This window comes from Leiobunum rupestre, chromosome 9 (assembly GCF_980474605.1).
Source record: "Leiobunum rupestre chromosome 9, qqLeiRupe1.1.hap1, whole genome shotgun sequence".
In the NCBI taxonomy this organism is placed as follows: domain Eukaryota; kingdom Metazoa; phylum Arthropoda; class Arachnida; order Opiliones; family Sclerosomatidae; genus Leiobunum; species Leiobunum rupestre.
The window spans coordinates 13,014,275-13,042,079 of NC_143392.1; the positions used below are offsets into that span (position 1 = coordinate 13,014,275).

The 27,805-nt window shown below is 38.6% G+C and overlaps 1 protein-coding gene across 1 annotated transcript in view; it reads left to right on the forward strand.

Annotated features, from left to right (window-relative positions):
• Window positions 1-27,805, forward strand: part of LOC149926595 (glycine receptor subunit alpha-2-like) — a 49,335-nt gene that overhangs the window by 10,523 nt on the left and 11,007 nt on the right. The window contains exons 4-6 of the mRNA XM_090157721.1: window positions 7,475-7,704; window positions 14,687-14,769; window positions 15,054-15,188. Coding sequence (XP_090013847.1) covers window positions 7,475-7,704; window positions 14,687-14,769; window positions 15,054-15,188 — 448 coding nt within the window. The remainder of the gene's footprint in view (window positions 1-7,474; window positions 7,705-14,686; window positions 14,770-15,053; window positions 15,189-27,805) is intronic.

The following is a 27,805-nucleotide window of genomic DNA, read 5'->3' on the forward strand; positions in this document are numbered from 1 at the left end:
CTGAACAAGAATGCTTTTATTTATACTGCCTAGCTGATTATTATTATTATTATTATAATTATACTTGGAGATAATGACTATGGCTGCGTTCAGTAACTCTTAACGAAGTATCTGAAAAATTATTTTCGTTGAGGCCGTTGCTACCGTGACGTAGAATCTTGTTCAACGCTTTTTACGCTTGTTGTAAGTTTTGTAAAATATCGTCTGTTGCGGCGTCTGCAGCTAGCCTTACTCCGTGCTGCGACGTCACGTGACCGTTCAGCAACGGAAAAACCTGCTCTTACCTTGGAGGAATAAAACAAGTATACAGGAGTTGCGGAGAGCTGCGAAATCGGTTACGTCAGTGACCGTGAACTCGCGCGAGACGGAGGGGTTCAAACGCGACTAGCGCCAACTGCATACGGAATTTTGCAACTATTATCATTTTACAGCATTGTTTTCACGTCGTCTGGTTTGTTTTGAAACATTTCTAAATTCTTTGCGCTTTTTTCCAAAATGACTCGTATTTGTTTGGAGGAATAAAACAAACCAGACGACGCGAAAACAATGATATAAAACGATAATAGTTGCAAAATTCCGTATGCAGTTGGCGCTAGTCGCGTTTGAACCCCTCCGTCTCGCACGAGTTCACGGTCACTGACGAAACCGATTTCGCAGCTCTCCGCAACTCCTGTATACTTGTTTTATTCCTCCAAGCTCTGACAGCCGATGACTTCGTCGCTCAACGGACGGGCAACGTGACGTCGAAACCGGAAGTCTAAAAACCCGTTCAGTAAAAAACCACTGACCGTTGAGCTCAGTGCTGAGCTTTTTTAGAGTTACTGAACGCAGCCTATGTTGAGATGATTTTCAGCTTTTCTCCTCCCCCTCAGTTGCGTCACCAGGATTTCAAAACTGGTGGCCCTTAAGCCATAAGCACTAGTCAGGGGCGTCCTAGTGAGGGATATGAGGGAGGTGGGGAGCTCCCAAAAAGGTTTGTAAAGTTGAAACTTTGAGGCCGACTAGGAAAATTAAATTTTTGATGCCCATTTTTAAGTTCGAAGAAACTTTTCGCCAAGTGAATTGGAAAAATTCGGAATTTTAGGAGGCGCTTTTCGGGAATTTTAGGTGGCGCTTCAGAAATTTTACAGGTGGCTCAAGTGCCGCCTAAAACACCCTAGCGACGCCACTGCTCCCCCTTAAGAGTCAATCAAATCAGGCCGGTATCTCATTAGTTCCTTAAAACGTCCGTCTTGGTGACGTTTTTCCTTTCCCCTCTCGTGACGGACGACACCTAGCTCATGGGGCCCGTGGACCGTCTCAACGTCGTCATTCAGATTCTTGATTTTTAGTCGAGATTCTTAAATAGGCCCAAACGTGATTTAAGCGTGTGTATTCTTGTGACGTATTAGTCTAAGCCACGCCTTATACGAATGACGTTTGATGACGATGAACGAGCGAATTTTTTTATCGCGAGTTGTGCCGGTGGCCATTTTGTCTAACACAATTTTGGAAGTTTAGCTGTGTTTCTAAGCCTTGGCAGATAACTGGTGAAAATGTCTAAATGTGCAATACAAGGTTGTGGTAATAGAAATGGACGCTATAAGCCATTAGATTTGAGATTTTTCCAAGTTCCAGCCGTTATAAAAAATCAGTGCCCTGAAACCTTAAAACTATCGGAACAGCGAAAGCATTTATGGCTGAAGATTACTGGTAAACAAGGTGTAGACTTAAAGGGATCGATCACTCACAACAGGGGGAGGCATAGGGGTAACATAAAATCCAGACTTGCAGTGTGCTTCAAAACCAGTTTTTTTGTGACCCCTATGCCTTCCCCTGTTGTGAGTGATCGATCCCTTTAAACAATGCCAACAAATTTCTATATTTCCGCAAATACATATTTTTCGCATATACCTAATTTTACCACTCCCAGAAATGCCTTCGGCATATCCAGCACAAAATTTATCCTTATCGTTATTTAAATTAATTTTAAAAATTAATAGCATCACGATTAGCGACTAGGAGATATCACAGACAATATGGCCACCCGACGTTTTTTAAAACCGTCCCGATCCGAGATGGCGGTTTGGTCTTTACGCGGGAAATTCGAAATTGGGACTAAGGCTAGGCGCCCACTGGCTCTCCGTTTCGTATCCGTCCTGCCTTCCACAAGGCATTGTGTCCGTTACGAAGCAAAGGCTTGTGAAAGGTAGGACGGAGACGTTACGAAAAGCAGTGAGCACCTGGGTTAGGCCCCGCCTCGTGAATACACACTATTACCATTTTCGACTTCTCATAAATATAACCTTCGTCTAGTCAAATTTACTACCTATCATTACCTCTTGTTTTTTAGATAAATAAATTCTTGGCCTGAATAGACTGAATTTCATCAAAATATATGGTCATTCTAAAAATGTCTTTCAATGTCGGAGTAAAGAGGATAGTTTAGTATATCATACGTCCGAAAGTTTTGTCCTTTGACCTTGACCTCTTGTTATTGTTCATGTCGTTTTGACTGATATGTCGTGTCAATTTCTAATAGACGCTTAAATAAAACATTCATCAAGGAAATCGCCAAGAAGTATTATTTCCGAGAGCCGGGATCTGCGAGTCTCGGTTTATATAGTGCTTGTTGAAATAATGGGAACTTTTCACATCTAAACAGAACGTAGTGTGTTTTTGCAAAGCCTTATAATGTCAAAAAAGCTACCTGGTTAGAAGGGAACGCTTTTTGCATACCGTATAGATGAAACGTTTCCATTATTTTAACAAGCACTATATAAACAGTAACTCGCGGGTCCTGGCTTTCGGAAATATTACTTCTTGGCAATTTCCTTGGTGATGTTTTATTGAAGCGTCTATTGAGAATGCGTAACGATTGCATTGTGAGAGGGTTCTGCTAAAGAACATTGAAACGGTGAATATCAAAACGCACTTCTCCCAATGTTCGCGTGCTTCGAATCTATTTAACTCGCCTCTGAAAATTGAAAAGTTAGTCTATTTTTGAAATCGCTACTTTATAACCGAAATTTAAGTGAATGCAACATGCAATCGCAATGAAATAATAAATAATTTATGCGAAATGGCGAAATTCGTTCTATAAAACGTAAAAGTTAAAGTGGATATATTTTTTGAAGGGACCAAAACATATTAGCGAGCGATTCCACTATAGTGGCTTGAAGGCTTCACTAACGACGTAAGAGCGGTGCGGACGGTGCGGTAACTCCAAGGAACCCACAAGGAACATTAATTACGAATGCTACTTGAAATTTCTAAATAATAACTTTGGGACTATTCCGACGTTCTAACCCTGAATAATATAGCTCTAGCTGGCAGTTTTATTATTGGTATTAGCATAACTATTCTCCCGCGAGCTGTACTTTGGAAGTGGCGGGTAATGGCATTGAGTTGGGAATATTAATATAGAGGTCCAATCGAAACGTCGGATTTCAGTATTTCGCGAAACAAGTTTTTAAAAATAAGAATACTGTCGTCTGCTCCCATCGGCGTCCCAAATGACGAGAAAACGTTATCATTCTACCCGTGGCGCCGTCTATCTCTCAATGATTTGTTCAAATAAGACGCGTTTTCAAGCAAAAATATTTTTTTTCTTTAAAATAATGGATGGCGCCACGGGTCATATGATAACGTTTGCTCGTCATTTTAGAGCAGACGGCACATTCGTATTTTTCAAAAACATGTTTCGCGGGGAGCAGATTTGATTGGATCTCTAGATTAATATTCCCAACTCAATGGGTAATGGTGCCCGAGAAATAACCGCCTACGTATCTGCCAAGGCCTATTGAAAATTGCAACGCTTTCAACGGTAAAAATATGGTTTATTTCGTAAAAATAAATTATTGATTTGAAATGTAGAATTGACTATTATAAACACTCAATTCGTTTTTGTCTGGTTTCTGAAAGTGCTTATTTTGGAATTTTAGTCCTAAACTCGTTTTTGCTAGAATTTACCGCCATTACACCATGGACATTGCCCATGTTAATCGTTATTTGCCCCAAAATTTGGCAGCTCTGTAAATTTTTCTCACGCTCTCACGCTGAACAGGGGAGTCTGTTAAATATATTCCGATATTTCGTAATTTGATTTAATAACTAACATGTTTTAAATATGTATCTATAAAACTGTCAAAATTCAAATAACCTTTATCTACGCGCGCTAATAAAGAGCGCGCGCATGTTTTTAAAAACCCAAAAAAAAAGGGTTTGTGTTATTAATGTGTTTTTGTGATAAAAACGTTTGGCGTTGTTGTTCCTCTTGTAGCTATTTTACGGAACCCTTTATGTGAAATTTTGTGAGCCCAAGTTATCAGTATTTCACTTTTTATATTAAACTCATTCTTATTTTAAATTCGTGGTGTTTACCTTTTTAATTATCGTTCGTGATATAACTTTCGATTAAGTACGCGCAGTTTCTAACTTCAGCGAATTGGTTTTAAGCGGCCTATTTTTCAGTCGTTAGGCCATCCCCTCTTGTGATTCCCCTAGCTCTCCCAAGCTATTCCTTTACAGAGTCGATGTAAACAAACCAAATGGCGGAGCCGAGGGTTAATTAAGTTCGCTAGCAGACTTTGTTACGGGGAATCCATCAACTAAGTTTTCGTTAGATTTTCCATAAATAGAAATAAGTTACGATTGTAAAACTGACTACATTCTTATTTTTCAAATTTCTAAACACACACTCTAAAACGTGAAGTCGCGTTTTGTTTACATCGACTCCCTTTGGCTCTGATTGTGAACAAACATTTGTTCGAGGTGGTCTCTCGTCCTGTTAATAGAATGTCCGTGTTTACACTATAGCCTGGCAATATTTTAGCCTACAAAGAGATTCGAATGTGACGCGTTACCTCTTCCTACACTTCCGATACCACAATCGCTCTGTGACACACTATCATTAACATAAATTGTGCATTGTTATTAGGCAGTAGACCTTGTAGTTACACAATCAACATTTTGTTTGCGCAAACTTAAACTATACAGGGTGTCCACTAATAAACGACCCAGAGTTAATAATTGAACAGCTATTTTTCCTATGAATTTTATATTTTCAAATCGTATAGCACGCGCAGGGGGTCATTAGATGATACTAAACTCAATGACCTTGAACCATGTCCTCAAGGTCATTCAAAAACTCGAGAACCGTTGGATTTAGAGACTCCGTTCCAATTAGAAAGATGTGCGTCACCGCATTTTACGTCCAGGAAAAAAAACACAAAAAATTAGATGGTCATAAATAAAAATGTCCAAGAGATCATGCTCAGGTGTTAATAATTTAGAAAGTACTTCATTTTTCAGAACCGATTCACTCTGGTAAGATCTTATGCTATTAAAATTTGGATGACCTTGAACCATGTCTTCAAGGTCATTCAAAATGTATCTCGAAAACCGTTAGATTTGGAAGGTCGGTTCCAATTCGAAAAGTGTTCGCCATCACTTTTTAGATCCATATTTATTTTAACCGACCTAATCTGAGCTTAATTGAAATAAGTTTTAATATTGGTAATTACTCATTGAAGATTTTTATTTTTAACCTTCTTATTTTTGTGTTAATTATCTTAGCTTTCTATTGAACCAATTTACATCGGTTCAGAGCCACTTCGGCATACAACGCGATGGAGCACATCTTTCTAATTGGAACCGAGTCTTTAAGCCCAACGGATCTCGAGATAGCTTTTGAATGCCCTTCAGGACATGGTCCAGGTCATTTAGTTTTGTTTCATCTAATAGCCCCCTGCATATGCTATGCAATCTGAAAATATCAAATTCTTAGGAAAAATAGCTTTTCAATTATTAGCGCTGGATCATTTTTTAGTGTTCACTCTGTATAATAAAATTGAATACGCTAAAGCGAATGGGGAATAACGAATGAAGATACCAATATACTATGATAAGAGTATCACACCTTCTAAGGGTGACACCACGCGCTATCCGTACCCCCTTAGTGACCCTATTGATTAACCGTACGTTAAGAAGGCGTATAGATGAGGACAATGCACGTCGATCAACTTGTTTTATGGCGGTTTAAGGCGATTCTCATCCCACTTTGGTACGCAGTTATCCGGTGACTCTATTATCGTTATTAAAGGGAACCCTCTCCCATTAAGCGTGCGCTGATGGAAAGTGATTACAACTAGACACTTCAGTTGAGTAGATGAGATCGAGGTGTCCATTGTGGCGCTGAACCGACGAAGTTGCCACGATAAGAATCCGCGCTGGGCCCCAGAGGAGAAATACGAACTGTTTCTCTTTCATTTCCTTGACTCCACTCGACTCCTTGTTTACCGGGAGCTTGGGCCCCTTTTTCATTGACCCGATAAATAACGGGCCTTCCATAGAATTCCGTTGTAGGCGGCCATTGTTAATGGCGATGAAAGAACCTTTTGGTTATTATTTCTCCACTTACCAGAAGGTGTCTTTGATTGCTTATCTTATACATATCCCCTAATAGACTTGAATTGTTTGGTGAACGATAAAACACCTTTTATGTCAGTATTAAAACTCAGTTGTTCAGAAAACCAAGGGTAAAAAGATAATTCCAGGAAATAAAAACGGAAATTGATACGATTTATATACCTGACTGATGGTTTTAACCATTTTAGGAAAGATGAAATCTATTGGTTTTAGACCAAGACTTTAATTAAAATTAATAAACCACAACTGTATAATTTTGTTACAAAAGTGTGACAATTCCTATTCTTCACATGCTAAATTTTTACTGAGAGCTATTCGCAAGACAGACTACATTAAGGGCTTCGTCGCCATTTTGCGTCCGCTTGTTAGCGCATCACACGTAGCCTTTGATTTTCTTCTTGTGATGACATCGCTCCGTTACTATAGCTCTCAGTAAAATATTCCCCAAAGTGACAAACTTATGGAACAATATTATAGACTTATGCTTTAACTCATCATACATTTCATTATCCATCAATATCCCACTATTTGGCTTTCCGTTGCTACGCAACGCGTTTTTAAATAAATTTTTATTGTTTATGGTTGTCTTCTTTATTCGGTTTAGTTAGTCACGAGCCAGTTTCCCTGCGTGATACTAATGAGCTCCAAATCGGGCGAAACTGTTCTACCGCTTAAAATTCTGGTTATTTTAATTCCATTTTAATTTGCTTTTGACTCGAAGATCTATTTGGTCCAAGTTTCGCGTTTTAATTTTATCCTCGAACAACTCTGGGTCCGAGTAAGTTTTTAGTTTTATCATTGCGTAATCGATTACAGATTTAGCACTATCAACGGCTGTACTCGCTGTAATCGGTATACAGAATTTAAAGAAGTGGTTAGCCCCTCAATTTTTTCGGCTTTAGTTTTTTGGCCCCCTTTTAATTATGGACTTTTCTACCTTTTCGCGTAATTTAATTGAAATTAGAATTTCTTCTACTTCCCGGTACCGGTACTTAATTGTTCGGGCCAAGTATCGTTCATTTGTGTCGGATTAAACTTTAGAGAAGACATTCCTTTGCAATTGTAGGAGTACAGTATGGACATATATCTTCGTCAGTTGTGGCTGGACCATCGACTGGACTTGACCCCGTATCATATCAACGAGACATTGACCTTGAACGGCGAGGACATATCGTCGAGGATCTGGAAACCAGACCTCTTTTTCCGGAACGTCAAATCGGCCAACTTCCACTTGGTCACCGTTCCCAACATTCTCATCAAAATGTCGCCCGATGGACGAATCCTCTACAGCATGAGGTACTAGATTCCGTTTTTCAATTCTCCTTTTCAAATAAGACCTTTTCTTCGTGAATAGGAATCGGTGACCTTGTCATTCTCCGCACTTTTAGGCATTGTACAAAAGTTTACCGAATCGATTCGCGTCGCCCTAACCTATTCCAAACAAAGTTGTAATTGGAATTATACGTCTCACTACCTTTATACCGAATCTATGCGGAACATTTTCGAATCGATGCTTTTTCAATTTTATTACGCTTCTGTAGTTTACCAGTATACTAAATAAGTTTTGTTCATTTTTGAAAAACGTTATTACTTAACAAGTTGGCAAGCCAAAATATACCTCTCCTCGGAAGAGTTTCTAATTTTCAGTGAAGCGTAACATGTATCGTGCAGGAGGGCTCGGGTTCGAATCCCGCCCGATACTAACGCAAATTGAATAATATTTATATTACACCCAATGACAAAAAGAGGGCTCTTTTGGAAAAAGCTTTTCCTTAATTCCAAGAAACTGCTAACGCGGTGATTACACTTTGCCCCGAAAATGAGTACGCCCAGACAGACAGACAGACAGACAGACAGACAGACAGACACGGTGATTGTAAAACCCCTCCTAGGGGACATAGTCCCCTCGGAGAGGTAAAAAGCAATTTTCATTTTTCTTTCGTTCCGCAACTTAAACATTTGTGCAAACGTATATTTTACCTCTATCAGAAGTTTATAATATATGGCTTAGGCGATAAGTATTTCTCGGATTCCGTTGATAGAAAATTTATCCCCAAAAAGCGTATGTTCACAAAATGTGATTAAAAATGTAATCATGATTTAATCATTTTTAATCTTTTTGCAGCCACAGCTACAGATTTAAATTTAATCAAATCTAATCATGATCTAATCATACGAAGGTGTCCTAATAATCATTGGAGTGAGCTGCCCCTCGGTTGGATACATATATATTAAAATATTATATACTTTTGCCTGTTTGTATTCGCACGCAAATTTATTTGCTGGACAAGACCAAAATAAGAAAACCGAATTTACCGTGTTCCGCCGTTATTTTTGTTTAATTTATAAGTTAATAGATAAAGTTAATATTATTAAGATCAATAATTTTGTTTTCCGTTGGAACTTTCGGTGAGTTGGGTAATCACTTCGTCGGAGTAACTTTCGGGAACAATATGTCTTTCCTTATTAGCTCGCTACCAAAACTCAATTTAAGAAATTGCCTTCAAACGCCTTTCTGTGTTCGCTAAAATCAAACTAGTTTTTTCTTTCTTTCTCCGTGTGTCAACTTTGCGGGGGGGGGGATAGATTCTTTATCGTCCCCCCCTGCATCAGAGAGTGTTTGCCCAGAAGTTCCAATCAGGGGGAATTAGCATGTTATTAAGTAACTTTTTTCCGCCCATCAACGAGTTAATATCGAACCAGTCTCTCGTCTAATATTATTCTTTAACGTTTATCTCATACCTATAGGCTACAAAGTACAAACGTAGAAGCGCTTTTAGCGCAAAGTACATATTTTTCTTAAACGTTGCCCTACCTAATCTGTCGATCAGGAGCAGAATCTAGCTTAGACTATAACATTGGCGAAGCGATCGAGGACTGTTATAGAACTCGAAATCTTTTTACGTTTGTATAGACAAATCAACGGTTCTTCAAGGCAGCTATCCTCTGATTCCTCTCTAAAACGTGTTTTCTCAAAGTAGCCCTCGACTACTAGCGCCACCTTTTAAAATGTTACAAACACGGAATTCCGTCACTTGGGGTACAGTGTGTCAGAATTTATAGCCCGGTGTACCTAGTAACAGAGACCATACCACCGGAGGCCTATCATCATAGTGCCCTACGCCAGCGTCCACCTAGCCCGGACAGGTGACAAATCCAGCATGGGTAGCAGAACCCTACTACTGATGGTCTCACCTTTGACGCAAGCCACTCAACCCAGCAGAAGGTGCAGCAATGTGTGGACCAATCCCCACTTCGCACACAGCAGTGGGATTTAGAATGGATGCTATAGCAACTCCAGCCGACACCCTACCTATGAAGGTAAGGAGCCAAACCCTTTGGAAAGAGCTCCTAAAGGGGAACGACGAGCACACAGCAGCCCAAGTAACCCGGCACAGCTGGCACCGGAGATCCCGGTGGGCTCCAAAAGGCCGGGAAACAGGACCGCCGTGCCCGCATATGGAGGCTCGCCGCCCCACAGCAGGCTACCCAATCCGCCGAGGCGGCCAGTTTGCCTGGACCCTCTCCGTTAGCCTGAACCGAAGTTCAGTATCCAGCCCAAACCTGACCGAAGTCGGAGGTGGAGATAGGACCATTTGATCAGAGCTAACATCTCCCAGTGCGCCACCGCCCTTATGGGTTACAAGAGCCGGACCCCGACTCCCCGGTAAAGCCACCAGTTATTGCACACTCTAACCCATTTAGGGCCATCACTTGGGGTACAACTTACGTCACAGACTTTTAAGGATTTTTATAGCGACGAATACAGACCGGGAATATAATCCGGATATTTAGTCGTCACAATAAACGCCGCTCTCCTTTCGCTTCTCCCATGACGTAGTCACTGATCTGAAATATTTTCGGTTGGGCGGTAACAGGGTTGCCAATTCAACCGGTAACCAACCAACTAAGCAAACTTCCATCCGACTTATAAAATAGATTTTGCGTTTCACTTTCACCATGCTTTCACAAAAGAGACAAGCCTTTGCACACGTGTTTGTCCTGTCGAAGTAAACTTTTATATAACTTTTACCGCCTAAAATGTGGTCTTATTTTCGGCACCTCTTCAAAACCAGGAGACAAGGACTAAATAAAACCTAGCTTTCCATTCTACGCTCTCAGTGCTATTACTCCTTGGGGACTCGCTGATCTGCTTTTATTGAGACGCCTATTCCGGTCCATCCCTCTTCCCAGCCACAAATGGAAGGTTACGTTTGATAGACCAAAATATTAATGGCCCCTCAAAATGTATCTGTGCCCCCTTAAAATATCATTGTGCCCATAGAAAAATATCAAATTAAACAAAATTCATAAAAAAGAGCATATTAACATATAGTTAAGTCCAACTGTCCAAACTATAATATTTACTTTCGTGTACCTTACTTTACTATATTATTATCACTTTCACCATTTTAAGTTGAAAGTTTTAGCTGTAGCAGAAACAATAATATGGCACGTAATCAAGTGCAAATATTGATTGACCTATAATGTTAATTTATCGTAGTACTTGTTAGACTATAAGGCACCGTCTTTTATTCAGTTTTATCCAAGTATACTAACCGCGGCTTATTTCACTTTATTCTTTCCGTGTAGTGACGTGCTATGGGTTTAGAATAATAGAACGTTCTCAATTTGTTCTCAGTTTACACCATTTTGGATTCGATATCGACTTGATTGAGATTAATCAAGTCATTGTAAAATAAAGATCAAACTAAGGTGATTTGAAATTCAATTTCTATTTGCGTGTGGACGTTTAAGCTCATTTTGAAGTAGCTAAGCCTCGTAAGTCTTAGGAATTTGCCGGGCCCTCTCAACTAAAAAATCCTCACTACGGGCCTGATCTTTTATTTGTCCATGACATAGCTAACGTTAGATTTAGCATAAAAAGTTGAAATTTTAGCAATTCATATGAGTAAATTTAAATAAAGTGGCTAAATTTGTGTAAAATCAAGTAAAGGGGATAAATTTAGGTTTATGACATTAAATTGGCTAAATATGGGTACACTCAAGTAAAGTGGCTAAATTTAGGTAAATGCTAGTTAATTGGCTATTTTACCCAAATTTACTTACATTTAACCAATTTTACGTGCATTTACCCAAATTTACTTGAATTTACCCAAATTTGAGCAATTTGATTACATTTACCTAAATTTATCTACTTTAATTGAATTTACCCAAATTTAGCCAATTTAATGGCATTTACATAAATTTCGCCACTTTACTTGAATTTATCCAAATTTATCCAATTTACTTTCATAACCAAAATTTAGTCAATTTAATTGCATTTACCCATTTTAAATAATTTAACCCAAATTTACTTGTATTTACCCGATTTTCTAGTTTTTCCCAAATTTACACGCATTTACTTGCATTTACCCAATGTATAGTTTATTTTCAATATGATTTATTTTTTAATATTTTAAAATATTTTAAAATCTGCGATTTTTCCATGTTAATTTCCATAGGGAAAAGTAGGTTTTAAGTTATCAAAAACATTTTTGGTTGCCATGGCAAAACTAAAGCCCATCGAAACTTTTTCGTTTTGGGAAATTTCAAGTAACATAAAGGTCTACTTATCCCCCGAATTTAAATAAAATCGATTGAAATCACCTCGGGTCGTCTCCTTGTTAGTGTATTAAGTCGAGACGAGTTTTAACATCAAATTGTATTTGATAAATTATAATAAATTATAATAAAAAATATTTTCGATTTGAGTAAAATGAAGGTGAAATATACAACTGTGCACGCCCGACTGTGCACGTCTTTATTGCGGTTCCCAACGTAGATTGAAGTGGATTAACTATTTTTAAAGAGTTTCTAATCATTATCTTCGAAATTACTCCCAAATTCGTTTGATGACTATAAATAAAAGTTTCAATTTTGAAAATAACTAACTAATACAATCGCAAATTCAATAGTCTATAGACTCTTAAACGCGCCTTCGAAATCGACCGCCATTACCTTACAGTCTACGGGGAGGGTGATGAAAAACCGGTTTTGGGGAGTTGAAATTTCTGCGATAGAGGGCTTGCTCGTTGGTTGTCTGTACGATAATGGCGGTGCCCGGTAATCGTTTCTAAAAAGAGTGTATAGCAAGAATCCATACCGCTACTTGGAATGCTTATCGCCGCAGATTTTCGTATCGATGTGGCTGACGGTTTTTTTAACTTAACAAACAACAACGTGAGAGGGGAGCGCGCGCAGAGGGGGTTTTTTATCTCGTAAGCGGGGCCAAAGCCGTCAGAGTGAACTTACCATGTAGTAACCATGCGCGATACGGCAGGATAAGCATTCCAAGTGGAGGTATGGATTCCTGGCAATAGTTCTTTTTATATAGTAACGTGGCGTTCTTGTTTAAATGTTGCTCGTACGTCACAGTCTCTTACTTTTACATGTCTACGAGCGCGCGCTACAGTCGCCAGAGGAATATAGGTTTTTCGAGCGCCCGTGCAAATCGCTCGTGCGAAGAATATACTAATAAAACTAGATCTTGTGACGTAAGAGCAACATTTTAACAAGTTGGGAAAGACCACTTTTTATTTTATAAAATCAACTATTGATTTGTCAGTCCTTAGCTACATAATGATTTATATGGTCATTGGAGAAACATGTTTATAATGGATGTTATTCTACACCTTAAATAGCATTTTTCTTTTTAGGGTGTTTATTTACACTGTTTTAATGGCTTTAAAAGTCGCTTGATGACTTTATACTAACACCGTTTATACACACTTTCATGTTTTAAATTCGGGACAAGAAAAAACCCTTAAGGGGGAAGACTACAGTGGCCATTGTCTACTTTCGCGCTATTTCAAGCTGAACTCTTTTAATTTTGTATTTTAACTTATAAAATTATTATTTAAGTGTAGAGCAACCTCTTGTTTACGGCTTAAAATAATTTTTACAATTTTAAATTTAAAAGTAATTAAGTTATTACGTTTTAATTCGGACCCCCGGAGCTAAACAAGTTGGGCAAGCGCCCAAACTACTCTTTAGTTAGGACCTTATATCCCGTTAACTATTAATATTAGAATTATCAAAATTATTTTAAGCACTAGAGGAAGGTTCAGCCTAATAAGAAAAATATAATTCAATTATGTAATTGTTAAAACAGAAACGTTCAGCTTGAACGAAAAAGAGGCTTTTACTGTATTCTTCCCCCTTAATGGTGTATATATTAACCCTAAAGAGGGGTTTTTTTTTAATATTTTAGACCCTTAATATATCATTAAAACGCAATTTTTTACTTATTTTTATTACGTGACTTAGATACAAATAAAAAACAAACGTTACCGTTGTGTTAAAAAGTCATTATCGTTTTCAATCTTCAACAAAACATTTATGCGTGAATAAACACTTCTATTACAACTAATAATAATATTACAAAATAGATGACTTCGTATAAATCCATATTGTTTTATTATTTTAATAATAGTCTTAAAGGGGAACGGTCAAGCTTTAACCAGTTAGATAGCCCTATAGCCCATTGAAAACTAAAATTTACTGCGAAAACCGCGTCAAAAAATATTGAGTGGTTAATTTTTAATAAAATAAAGAAATTTCGGGAAATCGAAAAGCGCGCGTCCGCCGCGACACCTGGTGAGAAGTCGGTGAGACAGAAAAACAACGTAAAAGCACGCTCTGATGAAGACGCAAAAAATATGTTTCGCTCGCGCGGCGCGTTCCAGTTGTAAGAGACATAAGCCTAAATTGCGCGAATTTAAAAGTTAGGATAGTTCGCAAATCGCTCATACGGGGTTAGGGGCGCTGGCGGCAGCCCCTAAGAGGGCGGCGAAAATTCAAACCCAAACACCTGGTGTTATTTTTCGTTTAAACTTTTTGGGCCAAAAGCTATTTTTTCAAGACAAAAAAAAGGTACGTGTTAGTATATTGAACGTCTTGTTAATCTTTTGATACGGAAATAAGGCCATATTTGGAAAAGCTTGGCCGTTCCCCTTTAAGATCAAAGTAAATATAAGCTTTTCGCCTTAACTATTTAACATACTCGTCACGTCCACCATTAAAATTGGGTTGATCTATTTCAACCATACTCGATCGGTCCAACTAAATTGAAATTGTTGGTAATATATTTTGGGATTATTAGACTTCAATATTTTCCGGTTTTGTTGTTCTTGAAGAAGCAATTAAAAGGGGGCGTATTCGCCCCAAGCAACGCCCCCCGGATACCTACAATTAATTTGAGCCACCGAATCCTTTACGTTATTTATGGTTTTAATTTGAACGGCTAACAATCGAGACTAAATTAAATTCTTTTCAGATTAACGCTTCGTTTATCGTGTCACATGTCTTTCCGAAATTACCCTCTGGACACGCAGCGATGCCACGTCATACTAGGAGCTTGTAAGTTGAACCGCTCCCTTAAACGCCTCCTTTCCGGTATGCCCGAATTCAAACCTAATCCTCGAGCTAGGGCGTACGTAAGGGCTCGATTAAACTCGTTCTTTACTTTGCTAAAGAGGCTGGAAATTTGTTGTTGGAGGGAGGCGTATTATAGCGCGGAAGTAGTTGGTGTGTCACCTCCGGCGATGAATTCCTTCGCATTTCCAGCCCAGTTGCTTTAGTGGCTATTGTTTTCTATTACGACACGATTAATTTCCGGGTGTATTAATTCAATTTTCGCCTAGATGCGCAAACCACGGACCAAATAGTTATCAAGTGGCAGGACCACGAACCTATTGTCATCGAAAGGCCCGTTGAAGTACCCGAATTCGACCTGGTTAATTTCGAGTATGGAAACTTCACCCGTTCCATCGACACGGGTAAGTTGTTTATATTTATTCGAATTTTAACCTCATTGTTGACGAGACACTAGTATAAGCGCGCTTGAACGCGACGGTTTTGGCAATTAGTCTAAGCTTACGCCGCTTAAGACACCTGAAGGACTGAACTTCCCCCGAGTTCTTCGGTTTCCCCTTCCATAAAAACTTGTCAAGGTTAACGGTAATAGTTAGTGTAGGGAGCTGTTGGCTCGATCTCGTGGCATGCAGGGCTTGCCACCACCCTCCTACGCATTTTAACCCGGCCACCTGAATTAATGGCTTCAAAAGTCGCTTGATGACTTAGGCCTTGGGTATTAGCCTAGCTGATTATTATTTTATTATTATTAACTTATAACTATTACCATATGTAACATAAGTATGCCACTAGTTCTATTTCTTCACTAACGATTTGTTTCACAGATATTGCGTCATCCGTACCCTACGTAATATTTGACGTCATATTTGATGTAATATTTGACGTCATCGAATCTCAAATGCCGATAATGCCGTCGCGCAATTAGCTCTACGTCTGATAAACCGACAGCCATTATTTTAGTAAACAAACCGGTTTGAACAACCAAAGCTTAGGAGCTGAAATGAACTACAATATCGTGTCAAGTTCTGTTAATGTAATTAATTTGCAAATTAATAAAGTTCTCGGAGACTCACGTTATAAAATAAATTTGTATTGTCAAATAAAAGAAGCAGGTTTATTGGAAAAAATAGTTGAAATTCAGGTTGAGCTTTTTTGGGGCATCTACAAGGTTGGTCTCTTTGCAGATTCTTTTGAGTATAGGCCTAACTCTTCTAGGCTTGGTATGGGTTTTAATAACGCTGGTGGAATATCCCATTTCCACGACTTGTTCCATTTTCGGAAAGTGATCTCTGAACCGAACCGTATTGGTCATTTTACCTAACCTTTTCTTTAAACTACCCATTATTTAACTTCATCCGCACAAACCGAGCGAGTTTATAAATTTCAATAAAGCTACATTGGGCTGACTAAAATTCCGACACCAAAAATTCCTTCTCAATTTAGAGGTTTTCCATTGGCTTAAATACATATGTTAGTAGCCAATAGTGTGACTCCCAAAATTACTAGGATGAATAAAAATGTTAAAATCTAACGTAGTCCACCTTTTTACTGGTTCGTGGTGAAACAAACCGTTAGTGAAGATTTTTGAATGGAAAAAAGGTACAGTGGCATACTTATGAGTAATTATGTTACATATGCTATTACGCCTACTGAAAATGTCTTCCCCCGTATTTTAACTTATCTCTGCACACCGGTGTTGGGCGTGTGGAACACTTCTACAGGCGCCAGTAGGTGATTCTTAGACCAAATTTATAATTTATTCTAATCGTATAGTATCCAATAAGCCGTAATTAGTCTAAGGTCGAGCGTGGCTTACGGAGAAAATTGAAACGTAATAGCTGCTATAGTTTAAATCGATAAACGTCAAATCCCCGCCGCTATTAACATTATCCAGTTATCTAGAAATGACTATCTCGCTCCGCCAGCCGCTGCCGTAGACTTTACCGCCCTTTTGTACAAATTATGGGTGATGACAAAATATTCAATCGCAACTGCAGAAAGTTAAAATTTAAATATATAATATCAGAAGTATATAAGATATCTTTTGAGAGAGAAGCATCCATCGAAATGAAAAATGCCATTTCGCAGTTTCGGGTTTTTTTTAATGGACATCATGGTGCACTACTCCGCTAATGATGTAAAGTAATTCTACAATCAATATTTTTCTAATTAAGTATTTGTATCAAAATCACCAATTCATAACGAATTTCGCCCCATTGAAACGTATTTTGATAAATTAGAGCGAGCATGTTTCAATGGGCGCTAGTATACAGGGTGTTGTTTACTAGCATTTCTCGGCTTCCTATTAATCAAATCCGATCAGGTCAAACCTACTTGTACTTAAAAAGTCACGTGGAACACTTTTCTAATTGGAACCAGCTTTCTAACACTTATGGTTCTCGAGTTAGTTTTTGGATGACCTTGAAGACATGGTTCAAGGTCATCGACATTTTCGCATCTTGTATACGACTTGAAAATTTCAAAATCGTACCTAAAACAGATTTTGAGATATTCGCCCTGGTTCATTTTTTAGTGGACACCCTGTATATTCCTTATGCCTTCTTCAACTTGTTAAAAAGTTCCACGCGCTCCTTAATATTTTAACGTAAAAGGCTCGTGCATTTTTTATTTTTTATTTCTATTAGCAGATGAATACTTCTCCCTAAGAGAAATATTATATACTTCTGATGATATTGAAAACACGAATAAATGAAAAGAAACGAAGCTTTACTATAGAGATGTTAAGCAGAGCCCTCTAGAAGTTTGAACGACAACGTCGGGAGTCACGTTAACATTTTAGACGTTTTACTTTACCCGTTTGTACTTCGGAGTCGAATATTCAATAACTTCAAGACGACGCCTTATTTCTGTCGAACATACGTGACCCACTGACTCATCGTAATATATTTATTGGAGACGAGTCGGGCCAACTATTTATTAGGCCCGACCCGGTCCAAAAATAAATAAAATAAATTTTGCCCTATCCGACCCGACCCGAAAAAATTAAATAAATTTTACCCGGCCCAACCCAACCCGAAAAAAAAACAAAAATAAATTTTACCCGGCCCAACCCAACCTGGAAAAACCCGTCCCGACCCGACTGGAATAATAGAACCAGTAAATGCTTACAGTGTTGTTAATTCCTATGCCACCGCTAAATTCTACAAACCTACGAAACTTCCTGCCCAACCCCTTTTAAAATGAGCACTACCCGACCCGGTCCCGATTTCTTTCAATGAAAAAAAGACCTGCCCAACACGACCCGATTTAAGATTGAGCCCAACCCGGTCCGGTCCCGATTTCTTTCAATGAAAAAAAGACCTGCCCAACACGACCCGATTTAAGATTGAGCCCAACCCGGTCCGGTCCCGATTTCTTTCAATGAAAAAAAGACCTGCCCAACACGACCCGATTTAAGATTGAGCCCAACCCGGTCCGGTCCCGATTTCTTTCAATGAAAAAAAGACCTGCCCAACACGACCCGATTTAAGATTGAGCCCAACCCGGTCCGGTCCCGATTTCTTTCAATGAAAAAAAAGACCTGCCCAACACGACCCGATTTAAGATTGAGCCCAACCCGGTCCGGTCCCGATTTCTTTCAATGAAAAAAAGACCTGCCCAACACGACCCGATTTAAGATTGAGCCCAACCCGGTCCGGTCCCGATTTCTTTCAATGAAAAAAAGACCTGCCCAACACGACCCGATTTAAGATTGAGCCCAACCCGGTCCGGTCCCGATTTCTTTCAATGGAAAAAAGACCTGCCCAACACGACCCGATTTAAGATTGAGCCCAACCCGGTCCGGTCCCGATTTCTTTCAATGAAAAAAAGCCCTGCCCAACCCGACCCGATTTAAGATTGAGCACGACCCGGTCCCGATTTCATTCAACGAAAGCAAAGCCCGGCCCGACCCAACCCGATCCCAATTTCTTTCAACAAAAAAGCCCTGCCTAACCAGACCCGATTTATGATTGAGCACGACCCGGTCCCGATTTCATTCGACGAAAACAAAGCCCGGCCCGACCCAACCCGATCCCAATTTCTTTCAACAAAAAAAGCCCTGCCCAACCCGACCCGATTTACGATTGAGCACGACCCGTCCCGATTTCATTCGACGAAAACAAAGCCCGGCCCGACCCAACCCGATCCCAATTTCTTTCAACAAAAAAGCCGTGCCCAACCCGACCCGATTTAAGATTTAACCCGGCCCGACCCAACCCGATCCCGATTTTTTTCAACGAAAAAAAAGCCCGCCCCGACCCGCAAAAAATTAAATAATTTTGGGCTGTTCAGAAACATTTCGGGCCCCGGGACAAATTATGTCATCGCGGGCCCTCCTAACTGAAATTTTCAAAAAGCCAAGCTTTGAGGCCCTTTTTTTTCGCTGAGTCCTGGGGTTTTTGCCCCATCCCCCCCCCCTCTGCATGGGTACCCGACTCGTCTCTAATATTTATAGTGTTTAAATGAAAAATACTGATAATTGTAATATTCCAACTCAAAATATAGAGACAGAGTTATAACAACTAATTATTTATCTAGCAGCGTACTGTAAAATTGAAAGTATACAAAGAGAGAAATTGTCGGTGCACCCGGGCACACGAAGACACCAATAATCACATTTCGACAACACTCATATCCATTCTTTTAATATTGTTCAAACGACATTACTTCTTGTTCGTGAACCCTGGGCTAGCGCAAGGTGTGCAATTTCTTAAAATTCAATTGCAAACGTTAGCTAGATAATTGTTTATCCTCGAAGGTACTCCCGACGTTGTTAAAACTTCTAGAGCGCTTTGTTTAACCTCTCTAATAGAAAATATCACGTTACTTATAGCGTGTACAACTCTATTCCCCAACCTCGCAAATCCTCCCAAATGATTATTATTTGTACATCTTCGCGCCTTCTATAGTTCTCGTCGCTTTGTTTTGTAAAAATTTAAATTCGAATACAAATAACCCGAGTTTATCCGAGAAACAGTTGAAAACAAATCGTGGAAGTGTTAAAGGTGAAAATATTCTATTATCCGCTTCTTTTTCCGCGTCCCGATTTCCTAACTGTCGTTTTTCCGGCCAATGCAAATAAGCGACGAAAAAATCGTTCTATTTCTTAAAGCTTCGATAAAACATCGACAAGGGGCAAAAAATAAGGTTCTTTCTTCGACGACCGAATTGAAGAGACTTAAATCGTTCGTCCGGCAACACGGCGCACCCCGCCGTAAGCCTAGTTCGCGCTTGACGAAAAAAGCGCTGTAAATTGACGCGCACGAATAAAATTTGCGAAAATTTTCAAATTCGCCACCAAAATCGCGCCTCCGCGGTTCGAAGCGAACGTTCTAGTGTTTTTAATTTTCCGGAAAAATAAAATGCGGAAAAATTTCCAGAAAATTTTCCAAATTGCGGAAAATTATCCGCAAATCGGAAAAATAAAAATTGAAACGGAAATTACTTTTCAAGGATTTTTAATGTTTTTAACTTTTTATCGATATAAAATGTTATAATAGTGTTACATTGTTAATCAGTTTAAACTAGTCTAGATGTTTAATTTTACTTTCAGATTCGAAAAAATGAGGCGAAAAAGCCGCTTTATTGAAATTTGCAAACAATATATTAGCAGGGTCTAATCATGGAATGAAATTTTTGTTTATTTTTTTCGGAAAAATACGGAATATTTTCCGGTAAAAAGGCCTCGGTCATTTTCCGGAAAATTTTCCGACTTAAAACACTAGAACGTTCTATTTCTTTTTCGCTGTCGTCTCAGCGAAATAACATTTCAGCCAATCAGAGAAGGTCTCTGGCGGCACATCCCGAAACGTAAGAGCCACTTCGTTTGCAGAAATAGCTTTTCGAAATCTGGTATTTTTCTTCTCAGTCCCATTTCTCCCTAGATTTAGTAATACAACGTCTTGTTCTGGACTTATTCGAAAGAACTTACAAAGCAAATAAAATTTTAATTTCTTAATCTGTCAAACATGGTTTATTTCGAATTACTCACTTGAAAAAACATTATCAGTCACAATTACTCATTTCTTGATAGAGGTCGGGGATGGTTAACCTTTATTCAATAGATAATGTTCTCAAAATTATTCGTAAAACTTTTTGATCAAGTAATTTATGTTTCTGTATTATCTGATTAATTTTTTTTATAAATTTGTAAAATTATTCGGAAAAATGACGTTTTTTTCGATAAAAAGCTCATATTTTACGAATAATACATGTTTTTTAATCATTTTCCGAAATATAAACCGGTTAATTTCTTTGTTTATATTTTTTTCCCGAAAAAAATAAATTTAATCATGGATAATGATTAACCGTCCCCGACCCATATTTCTTGAATAAGGTTTTTGAAATAGCTCGTGTTTTTTTTAGAAATATATCCAAAAAATGTATCATATATTGTATAAACCAATAAGATATTAAGTAAAATTAAATTTATTTTAATGAAATTGACGGCTTTTAAAATTCATTTTGCGCGTGAAAATACCTCTACATGTTATGGTCAAAAAAGCACGCAAAGAAGGCTGTGTGCCCAAGACATGTACCTGTAGTGTCGCGCGCTAAAACGTCATTTCAAAATCCGTCAATTCTCAACATTACTCTCCATTTGGTTCATTTTGAAGCGACATTAGGCTTAGCGTTTTTAAATATTCGAGCCATTTAAAAAATCACGCTTTTTTTCGCTACGCAAAAAATTAATTCGTCGATATATTTCGTCAAGTGGGAACTAGGCTTTAAGAGGGGAATATCAAAATTGTCCGTCTGGTAGCGTTGCCGCTCCCATAAAACCGTACTCTATTCAATATATCTTAGCCTTCTTACGGGCCGGGGTTTCAGCCTGGCATTCGAGACCGGTTCAGTGATGGAGGAGCGCCTTGTTTTGAATAATGCCTATGCATCGCTTGCCGTTTTATATTTAGAACATATACTAGCAAACTAACGCTCCGGAAAAGGCGGTGCGAGGGTCAACATTTCCTCACGGTTTTTTTATGCGGGAATAAATTCCTCCTTTCTTTGGTAGTGTTTTATTCGTATGATGCGCTCGATTTTGTTGCGTTTTATTATTTTCGTCGCTTTTAAAGTTTTTTTTTTACTGGTGACGAAATAAGGGTCCATTTAATTATGATTGTACGAGGTTTTGAATGGAATGGCTACCGACAAACGTAATTTCTACTATCTACGGTAGATGTGATTAGCACTTTCACCTCCCAACTTGTGGCACTGGGTGAAAACTCGGAACAACTCCTTCCACGTTGAGTTTGCAAGTTCTCTCCCCACTGGTTTAAGGGGTTTTCCCCGAGCTCTTCAGTTTCCCCTTCCCATAAAAACTTGTTGAGGTTATCGGTAATAGTTAGTGTAAGGAGCTGTTGGCTCGCGTGGCATGAAGGGCTTGCCACCACCATCCTACGCGTTGTAACCCGGCACCTGAATTAATGGCTTTAAAAGTCGCTCGATGACTTAGGCCTAAGGTGGGGCCTTAGGTGATCATTATTATTAAATTTAGCACGATCAAAGCTATGCCACTGTTCTTTTGGTTATTAGTCGCGTCAAGATAATAGAGCTTGAACGGATTGAGGTTTTCGAAAATGTGATCAGTACGCCGCGAATCCGGCAAGTCTTTCAGCAGTTCTATTTTAAACCGCTCAATGCGTGGGAATTGTAATCTGAACAGGCCGAAACGGCATTCAAAATATTCAAGTCGAAATTAAGGTGTTGGTCCATTTGATTGAAAAATATGTGATCGACAGTTAGGTTAGGTTAGGTTAGGTTGATGTACGCGCGCCGTAGGCGCGTATGCACCATTGTATACGAGGGGTCTGACCACGTTCACGACCCTTCTATTGCTAAAAATTAGGTACAGAGTTCGTTTTTTTAATAGGTCTTTCTATTAATTATGTCCGAGAGAATATTTTGTTTTCTACGTCACTGCGCTCAGGTTTTTTTCTGTATATTATTTTTCTTTAGTACAGTTTAAAGAAATAATTATTATTCATAGAGTCTACTGTATCTCATTCTGACTAGATGTTGCCTTTTCGATTTACTCCCAAAAACTAGTAGTTTTACCCTACAGTAGCTTTCGATTAAATGCCATTCGATCAAATGCAATTCGATCAAATGGAAATTCGATCAAATGGGACCCGTTCGATCATTTGGGAATCGATCAAATAGACTCAAACTGAAATTAAAGTTAAACGTATTTAATATTTGTGACGACATATTAACAGCCGTACAGTGAGGACGCTAGGCGGGGGGGGGGGGGGGCTAATTCGTGGTTTCGGTATATACGCCTTGGTCAGGAATCCATACCTCTACTTGGAATGCTTATCGCGGCAGATTTTCGTCTCGATGTGGCTGACGGTTTTTTGACGTCACTATGTTAACTTAACAATCAAAAACGTGAGAGGGGAGCACGCGCAAAGGGGATTTTTTTATCTCGTAGGTGGGGCCAAAGCCGTCAGAGTGATCTTACCATACGCGATACGATAATATAAGCATTCCAAGTAGAGATATGGATTCCTGCCTAGATGCGTTAAAATTTTTGCTCCTCAACATTCGAACTGAATAGATAATATAATGGGGTACGTTCAGTAGAACCATAAGTCTATAATATTGTTCCATATGTTTGTCACTTTGGAGAATATTTTACTGAGAGCTAGTAACGAAGTGACATCAGTGGCGTAGCGAGAAACTGGTCAAGGGGGTGTCAAACTATGTAAAAGTTAAAAGGGAGTAAGGAACGGGGTAAAAATTTAGTACAGTCACAGATACGCCCCCCTTACCCACTTCCTTGTCTACGCCACTGAATGACATCATCACAAGATGAGAATCTCCCCCAAGCGAGGCACTGTCAAAGGCAACGTGTGACGCGATAGCAAGCGGACGCAAAACGACGACGAAGCCCGTAATGTAGTCTGTCTCGTGAATCGCTATCAGTAAAACGTTTGCATGTGAAGAACAGGAAGTGTCACACTTATTTAACAATATTCTACACTTATGGTAGAATTCATCGACTAAAAACCGCTGTTTTATAAAATTTGTAATAGCTGAGCTTGAACGTCATTCTGACGTAGTATTTTGTTGAATGGTTTGAACCGTACGCTTTCAGTCATGGGTGTTTTTGAAAATGGGCGGTAAATTTAATTTAATAATATAAAAATGATGTATAATATTTAATTGTAAATTAAATTGCTAACTAGGAAATTGTTGAAATAGTTAGTAGTGATCGAAATTTATGACAGAAAACTAAACATAATATAATAATGTTTTAATTCAGGATAAAAAAGCTGTACACTTATTGGGCCCTGATACGCGATACAAAAGATACTATAACGCTCGAAACAAAAGAAACTATTTACTTTAATATTAATTGGTACAATGATAGTGCCCGAAAAACGAAAATAAAAAAACAGGATTTCACAAAAAATAGATACATATGAAGCGACAGTAATAAAATTATTGTTACAATGTTAATAAATAACACTAAGCCTCGGTCCAGCTTCTACTAACTCGTCCACAGTCAAATTCACCATTTTCTTTGTGTCTATGCGTTTTACGTCACGCTAACTAAAAAAGCGACTCTTCGAGCCACTGACCACTATGGCTCATCGATGAGGATCGTGACGTCCAGTGGCGGCGCCAGGAATTTTCGCGAGGGTAGGCAAACCAAATAAATGGGCCCCCGACCCGGGACCCCCCTTTTCTCAACGAAATGCTTCAATAAAATAATGAAGTGATGTACATGACGAACAAAAAAGTTCTAACAACAGTAAAACGAGTCCAAATATAACAGAACTGGTTTTATTAACTATAGGAGATACTTCAAAAATTTCTAAATACATTATCGACAATTGTTTCATTGTTATTTATAAATAATTTTATCTCTTGGGACAATTTTGAGACCCTTTCTAGATCAATTTGGGGCCCCTTATAGGATGATTTTGGGGCCCCTCAAAATTTTAAGGTAGGCAGTGGCCTATATATATATATATATATATATATATATATATAAGATTTGAATGAAAAATAAAAGATTTGGATTAATTAATGATGTATCTAGTTTTAGGTTTCCAGTTATTATTATTTGGTCTGGGTAATTTCTATTTTTATTATTAATGGTATATATATGTAAAGTTTTGGTAGACGCATTTGAAGGGGACTAATTTTGAATAGGGCCTAGTAGCGAGGCCAATGACAAGTAGTAGCTGTACCGTAACTAGAACTGTATAGTGGTAGAGAATAGCGAGCCAGTCAATATCGTAATGACCTTCAACAGTGGTTCAAGCGGCGAATCGTATATTACATATCGTCTTTGGAACTCTAATTCTTCCGGGGCTTGCGCGTGATGTCGTGATCTCATTACCACGCTGAAGCGTTTTCAGTTCATGCCACGCTAGCATGTATCATTTGCAAATGTAATTATGGCTAGATCCTTTTTATAAGGCTAGTTAATTAAGATTATCGATTTTTAGCCCTACTTTGTTGCCTACTGACTAGTGACAATAAGTGAGCCCAGGGTCAAATTTAACTAAGTACTATTCGTGATCAAAACGAGTCTATAGGTGGTGTAACGGCGCTAGCTTCTCCGAGGTGGCGCCTATGATCTTGCGTCTGCAATAGAAAAATTATAAAGTCATAAGAACGTTTTTTCTATGGATGCACCGATATACCGGTATTAGGAAAATATTTTCAGAAAAACATTTAAAAATAGGACCATGCTCGATTAACTAACTAATGATAATATTTGATTTGATTGGCCGCGCCACGGACGCCAGACTTCAGAAGCTAAATCATTCCTTTTTTAGACAGGGGGTTACGAGTGTAAACAAATAAAAAACAACGATATTCGATTTGTGATGGAAAAGATGTATCACGTAAAATGAAAATAAACATTCGGATATGCTCTTGCAAAATTTTTTTCATTAAAAATTAGAATAAAATGGTATGAACATATACACTACTGTTATGATAGATAACTTTATTAATATCAAGCGCAGGGCCGGATTAAGACTTTATGGGGCCCTAGGCCCAAGTTAATTTTGGTGCCCCCTTTCAATAGTTAGCAAAGCGTGCTAGGCGCTTCCTCAATTTATAGTTGAGAAATGGAAGGAAAATTCATTTTGCTGCCAGATTTAGTATTTCGTCAGGGGCTAGACGGCAGTCCGTCAGAGAATGTGACAATCAAACGTTTTTGGTTCATAGGGGTGGACGCATTTACTAAAATTACTCAGGAAAATATTTTGTGAAAAGCAAATGATTAAAGTTTTGTACTTTTATTTTTTTTCGATCCATCTTGGTGCCCCTTGTAGGCTTGGTGCCCTAGGCCCAGGCCTATTCGGCCTATTGGTTAATCCGGCCCTGATCAAGCGATATGTCGTCCGACATTACCGCCGATATATCGGGCGATATTATCGGCTGTAACCATATCGGTACATCCCTACTTTTTTCTTAAACATATCAAAATATAAGAAAACGATGCAAAAATTATATTAAAATGCAAATATCATTATCTATAAAGTCAAATTAAGCTAACATAACCTTACCTAACCTAAATTAACCTAACCCGACCTAACCTAACCTAACGAAATAAACAGATTTCAATTTTATATAACTTTTTCGAATAAATGGGATTCGACCCAATGGGATTGCAAAATTAGAATTCGATCAATTGGGAAAGTATATTTTTTGATTCGATCCATTGGGAATTCGACCCAATAGGATTCTATCCAACGGGAATGTACCAACCAAAGAGGGCGTAGTGATAGCTTTCACTCACGAATACTTAATAAAAACAAAATGAAAATATCTAGGAAATTTCCATCCTCCTAGAATATATTGCCTCCCTTTTTCGAATCTAAATTAACACGAACCTATTTAGTTAACTGAGAACTTATGAGCGCTTGAATATTCGATAAAAATAATTTTCCAGACTATTCTTCCTACTCTTGAAAATGTACATGGCCCTAACTGCATAACTTAGTAATATGTAAAAATTGCATTGCATAAGGACATGCAATTTTATGCATAAACTTTTTCAGTTTTAAAATCAAGTTATATGTTCTATTTCGAACCGCACTAGTTTTTGTTCCTAAACGTACTGGAATGATACACGCCACCAGCAAATAAAACTAGCAGTATAGGGTGATTGATTATTACCAAAAGTAGCGTAAGACCCAAAAGTGTGTCAGAACGGTATAGTAGTTAATGAGAGTTTGTCGCAAAGTAAAAAGGGGAAACGAAGGGGTTCGGAAAATACGTCATCAAACTCGAGGTACTCCAGCGCCGCCGAGTGAGGCGTTTTAGAACGTATGTCTACGGGAAAATAAATCGAAGAGATAAAATCGCGGCAGACTATAGACTAAATATAGCGTTGCTAGTACTATTCGGCTGTCCCATGGCAAAACCTATTAACCAACACGATCGTAATTTTGAGATATTTGACTTTTTCAAAACCTAAGTTATAAGATTTTAACGTGGTTTTTAATGCGAAAATTATAAAATCCAAAACCATTTTTTAAGTCATAAATAGTTAAATATTTATGACTTTTACCTGAAACTTTTATAGTACTTTTGTGCAAACCTTAGTAATACTGATGCGTAAAAATCTAATTTTTCAAAAATTGGGTGGTTAATAGGTTTTGCCATGGGACAGCCGCATTCCATCTAGTAGGTTATGTAGTCTATAGTGCGACTAGGTCTCACTAGAAATTTTAATAGGCGCGAAGGTACAGCTGACACACTTTTTGGTTTTATGCTACTTTTGTTATTACTGAGTGGTAACCTAGCACTTCGTCCACTGCACTACCCCAGCCATTAGACTTGAAAAAGATGTAAAGCTGGCAATGACATCTAGCAGCAACAAACACAGCACCCCACACAAGGAGAACGCAACCCGTCAAAAGTCGGGCATTTTCTTGTGTACATTTTTCATTGGTTAGACGCTTTAGCGCCTGCTGCCGTCGGAAGGGGAAAATTCGGAAAATGTCTTCCCCCCGCCCGTAAAACGTTCAGCGTAAAGGTTCATCCAATG